A 15,074-nucleotide genomic window follows, 5' to 3' on the forward strand; every position below is an offset into this window, starting at 1 on the left:
GGCCTTCTGGACAAAACTTCGGCTTGAGTGCAGCTTCTTAGCCACATCCCGAACGGAGGCGTTTGGGTTTCGGTTGAAGGCCCAAGTATGCGATTGTGATTCTTGATGTTGTACGGAATACTTTTTCCTCCACTTCTGGGCTTCCGATCGGTGGTCAATCGTTCCTCGAACTGCTTAATAACTCGCGACACCGTGGAATTCATGATTCTCAACGTTTAGTGATGGAAAGATGCCAGAGATCCTTGTTCTCGTGATGAATGCGCAAGATTGTATCACGCACGAGCTGTTCTTTCGACTCCATTTCTGCAAGTTTTGATCACAGGATTTTTAAATTTATAGGATGTAAACAATGCACAATGAACTAAATCCACCCCAATTATCATTACATTCTACCAACGGTTAAAAAGTTAGAGCAATATCATAGTGTGGCAATTTCATCGTTGACACCCTTTATTTAATGTAAGTGCAATATGTTAGATACTCTTAGCTTTCATATTATTATCTTTCAAAGTAAAGGAGCTTTTGACCGTATTCATTTCCTGTCAAAATTCTTTTAAATTTATTTCAAAGCAATTGAATATGATTGATGTTTTTGTCCATGAATATTTTTGCAGGTACAACGAGATATTTCATATGATTGCAGTAACTGAAACAAGGTAGTCCGTCGCCTACAGAGGACGTAGTTTGAAGAGTGATCTTCCAAACGAAAAATGAACAAAAAAGATTGTAAATGTTTATTTTTCGAATTTCTGTTAAATAAAGCTAGAATTACAAAGTTAAACGCATGTGTATGGCAAAGCAATCCTAAATTCCAAGTTAATCACTGAAATCAACCAATATTTAAACAATCTTTGGTGCAATCGAACTTACATACAACGCACCATGTCCTTCACACCGTCGTTTTAAAATGATTTTTTTTTTTTGTAAACTTAATTAAATCATCTGGTAAGGATACCACGAGAACTCACCGACACTTTTTACATGCATTTTGATTATAATCACAACTCTCCCTTCTCGAAAAATGAGGTACACCAAACTGCGAATAAGAAAGTTATTGTAATTTAAAAAATGTATAATTTTTACCTATTTTTTGCGATTATGACGGAAATATCCGCAAAACTAATAATTTTTTCACTAGAATATCTCATTTTGATCAATTTCAATCGAACACTACGGAACTTCGATTTTTTTGTATAGCTAAAATCAAAAACAAATAAAAAAAAACAATTTAAAAAAAATCTGAAATTATAATTTCAGCAAGGTAAATATTTAATCAACATAGAGCTTAACTTAGTAAATGTAAAAGATGTAATGAACAACTTCGTAGCAAAAACAATGCCTGTATCTTGCTTCTGTAAAAAAATATATTTCGGCGCCACCTTGCGGAGAAAAGTAATACTAATCCCAATCCATGAATAGATAGCGCAAATATATTGTTGGTCCACTCCATTTTTCTATTTCTGCGATAGCTGATTTGGGCTTCCGGAGGGTACCACTGTAAAAAAAATTACTGTATTCAAGAAAAAAGTGAGCATTGTTCTACATAAGGATTATTTATCGACTGAAATTAAATCGGTTGAACAAGCGAAAAACAGTGAAAGATGATTTAATAAAAAGTTGTTAATATAAACATATATTCCAAATAAAAAAATTAACAAATAAAAAAATGTTTGCGATGAGATTATTCAATCAAAAAAAGGAAAACCTGAAGTTGTTAAAATAAGTTTAGAGTTTGACGACACGGTAGCCATCAAATGCAATTAGTGGTAGAATTTTTTTTATGTTTCTTTTTCATTCACCACATCAATTATAAATCAAAGTGTCTGCTGAACACGAGTCGATAAAAATATTAAAGAATATTGTCCCTTTCGTTGAAAGTTGGATTTCGTGCAATGTTTTGCAGTCGCAGTTATCCGTATAAAGCGGTTAGCGTTTCTCGTCTACCGTAAAATCCATCGGCTCCAATATCTCTTAATCCAGTTCACAATAGAAGAATAATGGTTAGAGTAAATTCTGGATAGTTGATTTTTTTAGAATCTCATATAATAATAATTGTATAAGCAATGCATAACGCCATTGGCACTTGCATGCTTATGCAATACTTCGTTCCGGATACAAGCCATAATTTCTGAAGAAAACGATCAATAAATATATAGAAAAATCTTTTGAAAATAAATTATTTGCCGTAAGAGCGATGGACATCTTTACTCGCCGACGGTCGGAGAACGACAGAGAACAAGAAATGGTGAACATGACATGCAATAACTCACCGATAAACGACGAATGAAAAATTTCCATTTCTTCGTGCGCAAAACAAGCTTTTCTCCATTCACATTGAATGGAGATAACGAATAACCTTGAATTAAATGAAAATGGTAAATACAAAAATCTGTGTGCATTTGTTCGGCGCGCTTGTAATTAATTCAATCTCAATGAATGCTAAAAATAGAAACATTCCATTCCGATAACTTCATGTTTAGTCCTCTCTTACAAACAAAATGATTTGTTATTCAACAATTTACTTCTAAACTTTTCAATAAAATAAGTGAGTGAGCGTGAATTTTTTAACTGTGTTTACTGCTCCGGCTAGCCAACCGCACGGAAGGCTACCGTCGCGCGGTTAGAAATTATCCCAGTAACCGCAATATTCGAGTAACTTTGCCGATGAGCTACAACCAAGCCTCTGGCCTGCAGTCAATTTTGACAATAAAAGCGCTGATCACACTGACATGACACTAAGAACAAAAATTTGATCATTTTGTGGCTAATTGTGGCGAACCTGCAAAATGTAACAAAAAAATGCCCTGTAGGAAAAATGTACGTGTTCAGCCCGATTTTGTCGAAGAAATTGCCTATATTTTTTTTGAAAGTTGGGTGGCACTTTCTAACTGGGATAGCATTTCTTCAAATCGATCGATGCGCACTCTAGAATCGACATTGCGTACTGCTGAAAAAATTACCCAACAAATAAAATCGAGTGTCCTGTCAGTATGGTAAGTGGTAAAAGTGTGGTTCCTGGCCCACTGTGCGTCGCCTTAAAGTTGTTGTTGTCGTATTCGAAGGTTTCTTTGTGCTCCTTCATTTCTTATTGACTAAAAATTTCCGCCTTTCTCATAAATACGAATATGAACAGTGAATACAGTCATCAAAAATTGAAAGGCGGTTCCTAGGTTTTATTCCCATTAGGCAATTATAAATATGGCTGTTTCTATTAGAAACTGATTGGCATCAGCCATAACCTCGAAATTTGTAGAGCTTCGAATGATAAAAATGTTGTTTTATCTTTTCCATGTGTTATCTAATGAAAATCTACTACCTTAAGCATGATAATATATGCGAACGACCTCCTTTGAAGATTATCCCACTTTTTAAGATGGATGATCCATCCGTAGTATTCAAGTTTTATTTACTTAGAAATTCCTACAAAAAAACTTCCGCTGAAACCTTGTTGAAGACTTACTCTGCATGCTTTCAATTGTTTTTTCTCTTTTTTGCTGTCGTGTTTTATGATTTTTTTTTGACTGTTGAATATAGAGTGAGGATACTTGATCCCTGGGGATACTTGTCTTTTGCTATATCTCGAAACAGAAATGTCTTACGAGTATCAAATGTTCTAGAAAAATGTGCCAAATAGAACAAAACAAAAATGCTGTTAGCTCAACAAAATTTAAAAAAAGATATTTTCCGAGTTATTGAACTTTGTTTGAAAAATTTAACAAAATGTGATTTGAAGATCTTTTTTTATCTCTTTAAAATGTTTCTTATATGAAAATATTATAAGAAAAATATTTATTTAAATATATCAATCGTTAGAGTATATTATGAACTTCATAATGTCATATTTTATAAGCAATTGTAAACTCCCAATTTTTTTAAGAAGAAGTTTTCCAAAACGTATGTTATGGGTATAATTGATCCCTAGATTCTAAAAAGATATATTTTTCTTTTGAATGGATCATGATCATTGCTTATCATGAAATTACCCATATCTTCCCAAACACTAATGTTTATCCAGTAATTATCTTTTAAAAGAAGACTAGTATATTTACTTTATTTATATAAAAACTATTAAATTGCGCCTTAAAGTATGCAATGAATTTAAGGTGGTAGAAACACTTTTAAAATACTCTCTGTCTGATACTTACAAACCGTGAAATGGGAACTTATATGGCAAAAACAGTCAATGGATCTTTTATCTTTGGTTTTTACTAGTTTTTTGCCTAGGGTTTGGGCACCCTGAATTGAGGATCAAATCTCCTTTAGTAAAGGATAAAATCTCCTGCAACTTAAAAAATATCACAATTTGTTTAGTCTCACGGAAATACTTCTAGTTATTCTACGAGTTCATGTATCGTTCTAACTTTTGGAGCATAGAAATTTGAAATTACACGCTGTCAGAAAATGCAAAAGAAGGGGAGTTGCAAAATTTTACCATAAAGATATGATGAAAATAAGAAAAGGGGATCAAGTATCCCCATTCTCCCTCAATAGTATTTTATCTATATATATAAAAAACAATTTCTGTGGGTTTGTTTGTTTGTTTGTTTGTTAGTTTGTCCTCTATAGATTCAGCCATCTTAAGAGCTAGAGCGCTGAAATTTGGCATGGATGCTCATTAGGAAAGGGGGTCGTCCATACAAGACAAATTTTGTTTTCGCGATATAGACGTTATTTTTCGTCGGATTATGACAAAAATTTGCACATAGAGGTTTTGAGACATGGGAAATTGATTTCAGGTATTGAATTTTGCGTCAGGGGTCGGCAACAGGGGTCGTCCATATGAGCTGTTCAGTGTTTTTACTATATTGACGTTATTATACATTTAATTGATGTAATAATTTGCACATGAGTGTTTTGAGGGACGAGCAATCGATTCCAGGTATTTAATTCAGGGTCAGGGGTCGGCAAAAGGAGTCGTCCATAACAACTTTTTAATGTTTTTACGATATTGGCGTTATAATGCATTGGATTGAGATGAAAATTTGACGACGTTTATTTAAAGGAACGGACAATCGATTCCAGTTATCAAATTTTGTAGAAGGGGTCGGCAAAAGGGGTTATCCATATCAACTGTTCAATGTTTCTGCGATATTGACGATATTATAGATTTGATTTTGATTATAATTTTCACAAAAGTATTTTGAGGGATGATCAATCGATTTCAGGTTTCAAATTCAGGGTCAAGGGTCGGCCAAAGGGGTCGTTCATACTAAAACTATTTTTGTGATATTAATGCTTAAATACATTGGATTAAGATGGAAACTTGGTACGTGGGAGTTTCAAGGAACGAGTAATTGATTTCAATAATCAAATTTTTATTCAGAGGTGTGCGGGCGACACGTCCATATAAACTGTTCAATGTTTTTGCGGTATTGACGTTATTATGCATCCTATTGAGATGAGAATTTCCACTTAGAAGTTTTGAGGCACGCTCAATTGTTTCAGGTTTCAAGTCTCGAGTCAGGGGTCGGCAAAAATGGTCGTCCGTTCACTGTTTCTTCTATATTGGGAGTTATTCTGCGTCGAGTGTCGAGTGATGTGACTCACAAAATTTCACTTCTTTATCCTGACCCAGGAAATGTTTTTGAGAAGAAACGTAAGTATGAATGAGCGTCAAAAATCGATCACAGGACATTTGAGCTGAAACTTCTAGCCTAGAGTGTTTTCTGGAATCGTCACAACGATGTGAAATTTTGCACATCACGTCACGTAACTCTCAGAATAAGCTCCATTGTTTTGATTATACATCGGATTATAATGAAAATTTGCACATGGGAGTTTTACAGCACATGTAATTGATTTCACGTGCCAAATTTCGACAAGGAATCAGTAAAAGGTATTGTAAATAATATTTTCGATTTTTTTTGCAATTACTACGTTTTTAGGCGTCAAACCGAGGCAAAAATTCAAACACGAGAGTTTTGCAGGACGAGGAATCGATTCCTGATAACAAACTTTCTATTAGACGACAGAAAAAGGGGTCGTCCACATTTACTGTTTAAGGTTTTTCAATAATTGTTTAATTATGTATGAAATCGAGACAAAAACTCATTCACGGGTTTTTAATAAAACGGACAATTGAATTATGAATTCAAATTTTGAATCAGACAGAAAAGGAATTATCTTTAAAATTATTTAGACATAATTTCGCTGTTATGCATCTTTAAAAGATAAAAATTCGTTCACAGGTGTTCTTTTCGACGGTCAATCAATTTCTTAAACTTCCGTTTGGTAGACAAGCAAACAGGTCGCTTGCAAACTCTGTTTAGAATTTTAAGCATTTTTTCGTGAAAATGCGTCTCAATTACCAACCAAATACAAAATCATCACCTTTAAAGTTAAAAGCGAAACGAAGTTCGTACGGGATCAGCTAGTATGTTATAAAAAAAAACATCCTCTGGGAACAGAGATCACTCATTAATGTTATGAAAAAGGTGTCATTGGAGTTTCTATTTTTATATTATTTGACACAACTATCCCATTAATTATCGTGAGGGATGATAATTTAAACATCCTTTAAAATCATTTGTATGAATTCACAGCACTAAACGGCTTCAGTTTAAGTTTTAAATTGGATGGTAGATCACATTGATGATCAACAATAACTCAAAAGTTATAAATTGAGCAATGAAACCGAATTTAACTAAATTAAAAATGCCAGATTAAATTTCTAAAAAGTTTCATGCTTTTGTTTTGATTTTAACTTTTCCAGAAAATGCTCGTTAACTGTCTAATCCTTCGTTTAAACTCCTAATCGGCTATCGAAGCGTTGAAATCGCAGGCTTCTACTTATAACCCTAAATTTAATTAATTCTTCTTACCCTTATAGATGAATATATAAAAATATGAATGGTTGGTTCTTAAAAGCTGAAACATTAGTTTCCAGCCTCCATTCCAAATCGTTATGCAGCTGAATAAGTTAGTTCATTATGAATGAATATGAATCATTTCATCCATACTTTACACACTGCATATTCTTGTAGACTCTCAACATTCCCTAGAGGCGGTAGGGACCGCTTTGAAAATCACTATTCTATCCAATATTTTACTAACAGGCAAGTAGTTTTTTTTTTTTCATCCCAAATGAAGGTTCATTCATCCAAGTACCACGTGCTTGTACCCGTGCTACAAACAGTTATAGGAAAAAAAAACCCGCCATAATACCCAAGCAACCAAAAGTCACATATTTACTTGAGTAAAGGCATAAAGTTACATATTGGCTAACAAAGAGAATCAACTGGCCAATTTCCTTTAGTGTACTTTATGCACTCATTAATTAACTTGAAAGTTGCAAAAGTGATCAATATGTACGTTGTATGTGACTTGATTTGCCCAATTACCAAGAGTGAACTATATGTACTCATTAATGAACTTGAATGTTGCAAAAGTAACTTATACGTGCGTTGTACGAGATTTAAGTCACATAAAGGGCACAAAAGTGCTCAAAACGGGATTTTGTAAGTCACATAAAGTGCATTGAGGTGCTTTCAAAACGAAATCACCACTTCAAGTTTTAGTTTCAATTGGAACAACTTCTAGGCGTGGTCTTGTGGTAGCATGTTCGATTCTCACCACGAAGTTCGGGGTTCGATCCCCAAGCCGACTAAGTTTTTTTTTTTTAATGAGTAATTTGGTAACTGAGTAACTATTCTGATGCGATATATGTGGGGAATGTAGGAAAGTAGCAATTGAGCAATTTGTCGAGTTTGGAATCTGGCGCGTGGCATCATGGCGGCACTATGTAAATAATCAAGAGAAGGTGAAATGAACAGATGCCAAGGTTACAGTTTAGATAGAGAGAGAATTTTTTGCTCATTTTACGATTTTTTGGAAGCTGAATTAAAAGGCCGCTGGAAGCTGAAAAGAAGATCATTAAGACATGTTTTGGAACTTGGAAATATTAATAAGAACTTAAATTTTGAGCTGTAGCGCACCCGTCCAATCAGACAGCCAGTAGATAAGTCGGGAAGAAAGCTAAGCACTTTTTGTGACTTAGTAAATCCCGTTTAGAGTACTTTGTGCCCTTTTTGTGACTCAAGCCCCTTACAACTTACATATAATATAAAACGCTTTAACAACTTTCAAGTTCATTAGGTCACTAATGGGATTTGGGCAAAATAAGTCACAAACAACGAACATAATAATCACTTTCGCAACTTGCAAGTTTATGAATGAGTTCATATAGTTTACTCAAAGAAATTGGGCAGCTGTTTCTCTTTGTCAGTCAGTATGTAACTTTCAAAGCCTTCTTTAAAGTGATTATGTGACTTTTGGTTGCTTAGGGAATAATGTTTTTCCATACAAAAATGAAACTCGTAGATCTAATCCAGGATTGAATGAATCGCATGCTAAATTGAATTGCTATTTTCGGCAGTAAAAACAACCTAAAAAATTATGGGAGGTAAAAACTAAAAAATTGCAATTTTCATACAAAGCTTGCAGCGTTTTAATACATATCCACTATTTTTCGATACTTTTAACTCAAACTTTCATTTTAAAAATTTTATTTATTCATTAAAATGAAATAGCTTTAGGTTTTTAACCCTTCAATTGTTTCGAATTTCAACTTGAAAGCATTTTTCCTATGTTACATGGCAAAGTTTTGTAAACGAAATAATATATTTTAGATTTATTTCGACTCTAATGGTAAATGGTAGTTTTACGAGAAATTTGGTTAAGCTAAAGTTGCCTGATTTTTTCCCGGGCAAATCCGGCAAGTTTACCTAAAGCCTATCAAAATTGAGAAATTGGATTTTAAAATTATCAACCCAAAATCCGGGCAACATCTGGGGAAAGCTTGTAAAAATTACAGATTTATTCAATAAAATCAAGAAGAAATCTCTTGAAATATTGTTTTTTCTATCAAAAGTCATCTGCAGATTTTAAATCTTATTTTAGGCTACCAAAAATCGTCAATGATTAATCAGATAGAACATGCTCAAAAAATGCGTTTTTGGACGCAAAACCAAAACTTGTAAAAACTCAATTCAATTTTATTAAGATTTCGCAAATAAAATGAATAAAACCGGGCAAAATTCGGGCATTTAAATGCCGGACAGGACATTTCTTAAATTTTGTGTCAAATATCCGGGATACACCAGGCAATCTGACAAGCTTAGGTTAGGCGATTTGCTGCAAGTTATTGTAAAAAATAAGTGATAAAAAAAATTCGTGCGTCATAAAAAAGAACTTTGCAAATCGTTAAAGTTACGCAAGGATCGCAAGGAGAACAAATAGTTCCCCACATATCTCAACCCCATCTTGAAAGGTAGTCAGGAACGAAAAAAAAAATCTCGTCACACCAGCTGCCTCCACAGTCATCGTAATGTTTGTAGGTATGATATCTCTGGGATCAAGTTTTTCCTATCAACTGGTTGCTAAGCCATGGTTGAGGTATATTGGATGACTTGAAAGGTGAGCAGATGACGAAATCAATTTTTCTCATGCATCTACGATTACCCTTCCTTCGGCAGAGACTCGAGACTTTGATCGATGCCGACACATAGGCATAACTGTCTGACTAGCAGGCACTTTATGAGAACATAAAAACGAGGGAGCGAGCTTCAGATTCCAACTGTTATTTAGTTGAATGGGAAAACTGCATGACGATCCGCTGATCAAGAATGTCCCCAACATAACGTTTGAAGGGTTTTTTGCGCCATTCTTGGCCGAGAGAATGGATGTTTGTCCAAAGATTTGAGTTCAAATTTTTCCAAGTCTCAATAAAGAAGTATGGTTTATACTGGTCCAAAATCTGGTCCAAAATTTATTTTAAATCTATATTCTTTGACTATTGTTTATAACACCTATCATATCTCATGCTCTGCTTTTAACTCATAATTCTAACTCTAGCTATAAATATTATTAAGACTATCTCACTAAGGAGTACACCAGAACTCGATCAAAATGTTATACGGCATCAAAGCTTTTCCCATAATCTTGAACGTCACAGTATTGGTTCCAATGGCTCCAGTTTCCAGGTACATACTGTAACCGTATGTTGAATCCCGATCAGCATTAGCCGTCACCATCGTAATATTTTTGGTCGTCTAAAAGAAATTGATGCAAAACAATTAATCAAAAATTGTCTCGTTGAAAAGACATTAACCGATACTCACCGACGAAGTTTGGTAGCTAACTTTGACTGGCGTTTGAGTTCCTTTCGTGACGGTCTTCTGGAAGCACAACGTGTCCGTCAAATTCCTTCCCCCGAAAAAGTAGCTCTGCTCATCGGTATCGAAACCGGAATTGGCGGACCAATAAGCTCCTACACTGACGGCAAAAGCTAAAACCAACAGGCAACTCGACGATCGGAACATCATCGTCAAGCTGGACATATTTTTTTCCCGTGGCTGATCACTTGTTTTGCTGAAACTAAACTTTCGTTTTTTATTAACGCGTGTTTTACTTTCGCCCCACGAAAAATGCTTCAAGAAGACGGAAACAAATTTGCAAAAAAAAAAACTCAAATCAGATTCCGTTAATGCAATTCGAATGCAACTGAACCGGGCCCCATCGGTGCAGTCACTCTTATATAGCTTTTTGGAGAAATTGGACACCTTTTTCAATTTTTGATTACACCATCAATGTGTCCTGGGTACCTCGCTTTACATAAGGAAACAGACAGCTTAACGTTGCACATTTTGAGGATATCCCTTAAAGGTGGTAAATAACGTAAAATTTTCTCGAAGTTTCAAAACATACTTTCGCTTTCGATCAGCTTTCTGAGGCTTTGTTACGTAGAAAACTTGGTAAAATATGCAAAAAATGTGAAGAATTTTTGGAAAGGGAAAATTCATAAACGCATCAATGGCAGACCCCCGCCCAGGAAAAAAAAAACCCCTTCTCAGACATTAAGAGTCGATTTGACACTCCTCGCTTAAAACCGCTATATCTCTCTTGTTTCCCAACCGAATTTTTACAAAATTAATAGTTTCGAAAACCTCGTAATGTAACTCAAATATGATTATTAGCCAATATTTACCTACAACACTTCAGTTTTCTGTTATTCAAAGTCTAAGAAAAAAATCTGAAAAAACACTGTAGATCAGCTACGGAATGCTCGAAAAAAAATTTCACTTAGTGTCCAAGAAAGCTGAAGTTTGAAGCTATACGTTGCACATAAGGATATATTTTCTTGTATTTTTAAGTTCATGACCACGAAAAATATAAAAAAGTGGTGTAAAAACCGTACTTTTTAATCAATTAATTCAAAATTTTTTAAGTCATACTAGATGACTTTTGAAACGAGGATTGAAAAGTTGACGTAAATTGACACATTTGTGCAATCTTTAGATTATAGAAATACGAAACACAGAATTTTGACGATTTTTCAAAGGTAGAGATATTTTTCGAACTTTTTGGCAATTTGCAATTAATCAGATTCCCTAAGACTTAAATTCAACTTTGCATTGAATGTTGAGTGTATATATTCACAAAAGATTTCCGTTATAAATATATATTCATCAGGAAGGAAATTTTACACCGATTCTAGTGATGTAATAATATTAGCAGCACTGCGATACTTTACAAAAACTTGATTAATAAAAATGTGACATACTTTCTGGACATTCAACTATTTAAGATCATGACCACAAAAAATGTAAAAAGTGGTGCAAAAAACCGTACTTTTCAATCAATGAACCGTCAAAATTGTTCAAGTCATACCAGATAAAACTGCTACCTTTGAAAATTCGTCAAAAATTCTGTGTTTCGTATATTGAAAATCTAAAAATGCAAAAATGTGCCAATCTACTTAAGCTTTTTAATACTCTTTTTGAAATTTACCTGGTGTGACTTAAACAATTTTGAAGAATCATCGATTGAAAAGTATGGTTTTGAACGACTTTTTTACGTTTTTTCGGGTCAAGATCTTAAATTTTTTCTCGTTTTTTTTTTCTTAGACTTTGTATAATAGAACACTGAAGTGTTATGGCTGGAAACTGTTCGTGAAACATATTTGAGTAACATCATGAGGTTTCCAAAACTATAAATTTTGTAAAAATCGATTGGGAAACAAAAGAGATATATTTGTTTTAGTCAGGAGTGTTAAATTGACACTCCAGGGACTGTGACGGGTTAAAAATTTTAGGGACGGATGAGTGTTAAAGTTTTGTAAATCACGAAAAACCACCCTTGAAAATTGGAATTACACCATCAAAGGGCACCCCCTTGAACAATATCTCTAATATTTGTCGATTTGTTGTCGTTTTTACAAACCTGACTTGTTGACTTGTTCAATATTTCTGATTTTCTACCGAACATAGGATGTAGAGACAAGACTTGTTGGTTTCGAGATCAACTTAATAATAATTTTTATCCTGACAAAGTAAAGCAGCGACTACTGAGATACTACAACCTTTCCCTTTTTCTATTTTCTTCAACTGCTTCATTTATTTCGTTCTTTGTCGCTTACTTCTTGATGATTCAATACTTCTTATCGAGTTATTTTGAGAATGTGTTGGTAAGTTAATAAGTAAAGGATTGTTACTTTTAATGCGTTTTGTGTGATGTGTGTGATGTGTCGATCTGTTATCTTCCCTGTTTCCATGTTTTTTTAGTTTTAAGCGAGTTTCTTCTCTACTTAGGATGGTATGTTCGACTGGACTGTAGTTTGTTGTAACTTGCTCTTTTTGACAAAGTTTTTCACGACTACGAGATCTCCTTCATCAGTGTTACAATGTTTAGCATTATTCCTTGTATTTGTATATATTTCTCCTTTCTCTTTTCCTAATTAATCATCATCTTAAAACAAGCCATTAATGTTTTATGTTGATCTTTCGCCTAACGTGAGGTAATTCATCGCGAATGTTAAATTAAAAAATATTTCTGAAGGTGTAGAATCTGTGACAGAATGAGGTGTTGAGCGGTAAGCACGTAGATAGTCTTGAAGATCTGCTTTCCTATCTCCTCTAGAAGCAACGCTTATTTTGATTGTTTTCAGAAGACTTCGATTTTGCCTCTCGACCAATCCGTTTTGAAAAGCAGCATATGGAACCGTGTGTTGAATAGTCACGCCATTAATAGAGCAAAATCTCCTAAACTCTTCAGAAGCAAACGGCTGACTATTGTCGCATACAATAATGTTGGGATATCCAAATCTAGCAAACACTTTGGCGATCATTGAGCTTTTAATCACTACTTCTAAGTATCTAGAAAGAAAAAAAATAAATGAAACCAAGATAATTCATTGATTTCATAATAAAAATTAATGATTCAACCTAGAGAAATAATCAGTTAGTACTGGTAAATGATGTGATCCAGAGTTTCAGTGAAATCAACTGCGATTTTATACCAAGAATAATCAGGCATTTCTGTTCTTTTGATTGGCTCTCTGTTGGGATTTGAAACAAGAACACAGCCTGAGCAATTTTGAACGAAATGTTCTACCATTTCATTCATTTTAGTCCACCACACTTTTGTTCTAAGTCGACGTTTGATCGATGACATTCCTAAGTGGGGTTCATGAGCTAACTGAAGGATACGATTTTGTAATGCACGTGGAATAGCAAGTTTCCTATTATTCATCACTATGTTTTCATTCATCGATGAGCTTCCAGAGATTTTTTTATACATTGATCAGGTTTTCGGCCAACGTTTCGGAGGGTATGGTAACCACTTTATTAATTCTTGGAGATCCGTGTCCTGAAGTGTAGCAGATTCAATATCTTTGATGGAGACTGATGTTGGACAAACATCGATTGCCATTACTTTAATATTTTTTCCGATTCTTCATCAAATGATGATTCTCCAGTATTAGTAGTTCCTTGACATAAACGAGAAAGGTAATCTGCGATGTGGGTTTCTCCAGGACGGTAAATGACTTTATAGTCATAAGACATGAAACGAAGTTTCCATCATTCGATACGAGGTGATGGTCTTAATCTATCACCAAAAATGGCTACCAATGGTTTATGGTCAGTGAATAACCAAAATTTCAAACCATAGATGTAGTCGAGGAATTTCTCACATGCCCACACTATACCCAGCGCTTCTCTTTCTGTTTGAGCGTACTTCTTTTCTATTTCAGTGAGTGTCTTAGAAGCATAACTTCAGCTGACTTATTAGATTTTTGTACTAGTACAGCACCTAATTCGACCGGACTGGCATCGGCAATAACAAATGTTTCGTCATTGTGATTGTAAAATCCAAGCGTTTCACGTTTCAAAAGGATAACCTTTATTTTATCAAATGCTTCTTGTTGTTCCGGCCCCCATACGAAATTAATTTCTTTCCTGGTCAGTTTGTTCAATGGATAAGTCAATGTCATATCTGGGATGTATCTGTGCACAAAATTGACAAGACCAAGAAAGCTTCGAGTCTCGGCACAAGATCGAGGTGGTTCAAGTTTTTTAACAGCGTCGAGTTTATCTTGTGATACTGATATACCTTGGCCTTATCGTATAACCAAGAAAATCAATTTTCGTAACAATTGTTACAATTTTATCATTATTTAAAAGTACATTGTAAGAGTGTAATGTTTGTAATATTTGTTTTGTACGATCATTTAATTCAACTCTCGATTTGGCAGGTATCAAAATATCGTCTATGAAAATAATAATCCATGGAAAATCAGCTAATATTGACTACATTACTTTTTGAAATAGTTATGGAGCAGCTGAAAGGCCAAACATGAGTCTTTTATAACGCATTAATCCTAGGGGACTTGTAAACGATGTAATATAACGACACTCCTTCTTTAGAACAATTTGATGAAATGCTTGACGTACATCTAATTTTGTAAAGACGGTATTTCCACTAATTTTTCCTGGTGATTTGATATATTGTAGGCAACGGATGAACTTCGTGAACAATAGCTTTATTAGCTTCTCTAAGATCGACTATGATATGTACTTCGGTAGCACTTTTCCTTTTCACTAACATGGGAGATACCCACTCTGAAGCCTCAGAAACTTTCTCAATTATTCCTTGCTTAAGTAGCTCTTTCAGCTTATCTCAAGCTAATTGCTCAAGAGGAAAAGGGATTCGACGAATTGGCTGGCGAACTGGAGGAACTGTTTTATCAATTTTTATATTTTTTTCAATACCTAAAAAATAATACAATTTCCCACGAT

The 15,074-nt window shown here is 34.3% G+C and overlaps 1 protein-coding gene across 1 annotated transcript; it reads right to left on the reverse strand.

Moving 5' to 3' along the window:
• Nucleotides 1-9,731: 9,731 nt before the first annotated feature.
• LOC129751220 (uncharacterized) lies at nucleotides 9,732-10,514 on the reverse strand. The gene is made up of 2 exons (XM_055746591.1): nucleotides 10,119-10,514; nucleotides 9,732-10,049 (listed from the first exon to the last, which is right to left on the reverse strand). Exons 1-2 carry the CDS (start codon nucleotides 10,335-10,337, stop codon nucleotides 9,879-9,881), a joined length of 390 nt encoding a protein of 129 aa, XP_055602566.1. The 5' UTR covers nucleotides 10,338-10,514; the 3' UTR covers nucleotides 9,732-9,878.
• Nucleotides 10,515-15,074: the final 4,560 nt, after the last annotated feature.

This window comes from Uranotaenia lowii, chromosome 3 (genome assembly GCF_029784155.1).
Source record: "Uranotaenia lowii strain MFRU-FL chromosome 3, ASM2978415v1, whole genome shotgun sequence".
Taxonomy (NCBI): Eukaryota; Metazoa; Arthropoda; class Insecta; order Diptera; family Culicidae; genus Uranotaenia; species Uranotaenia lowii.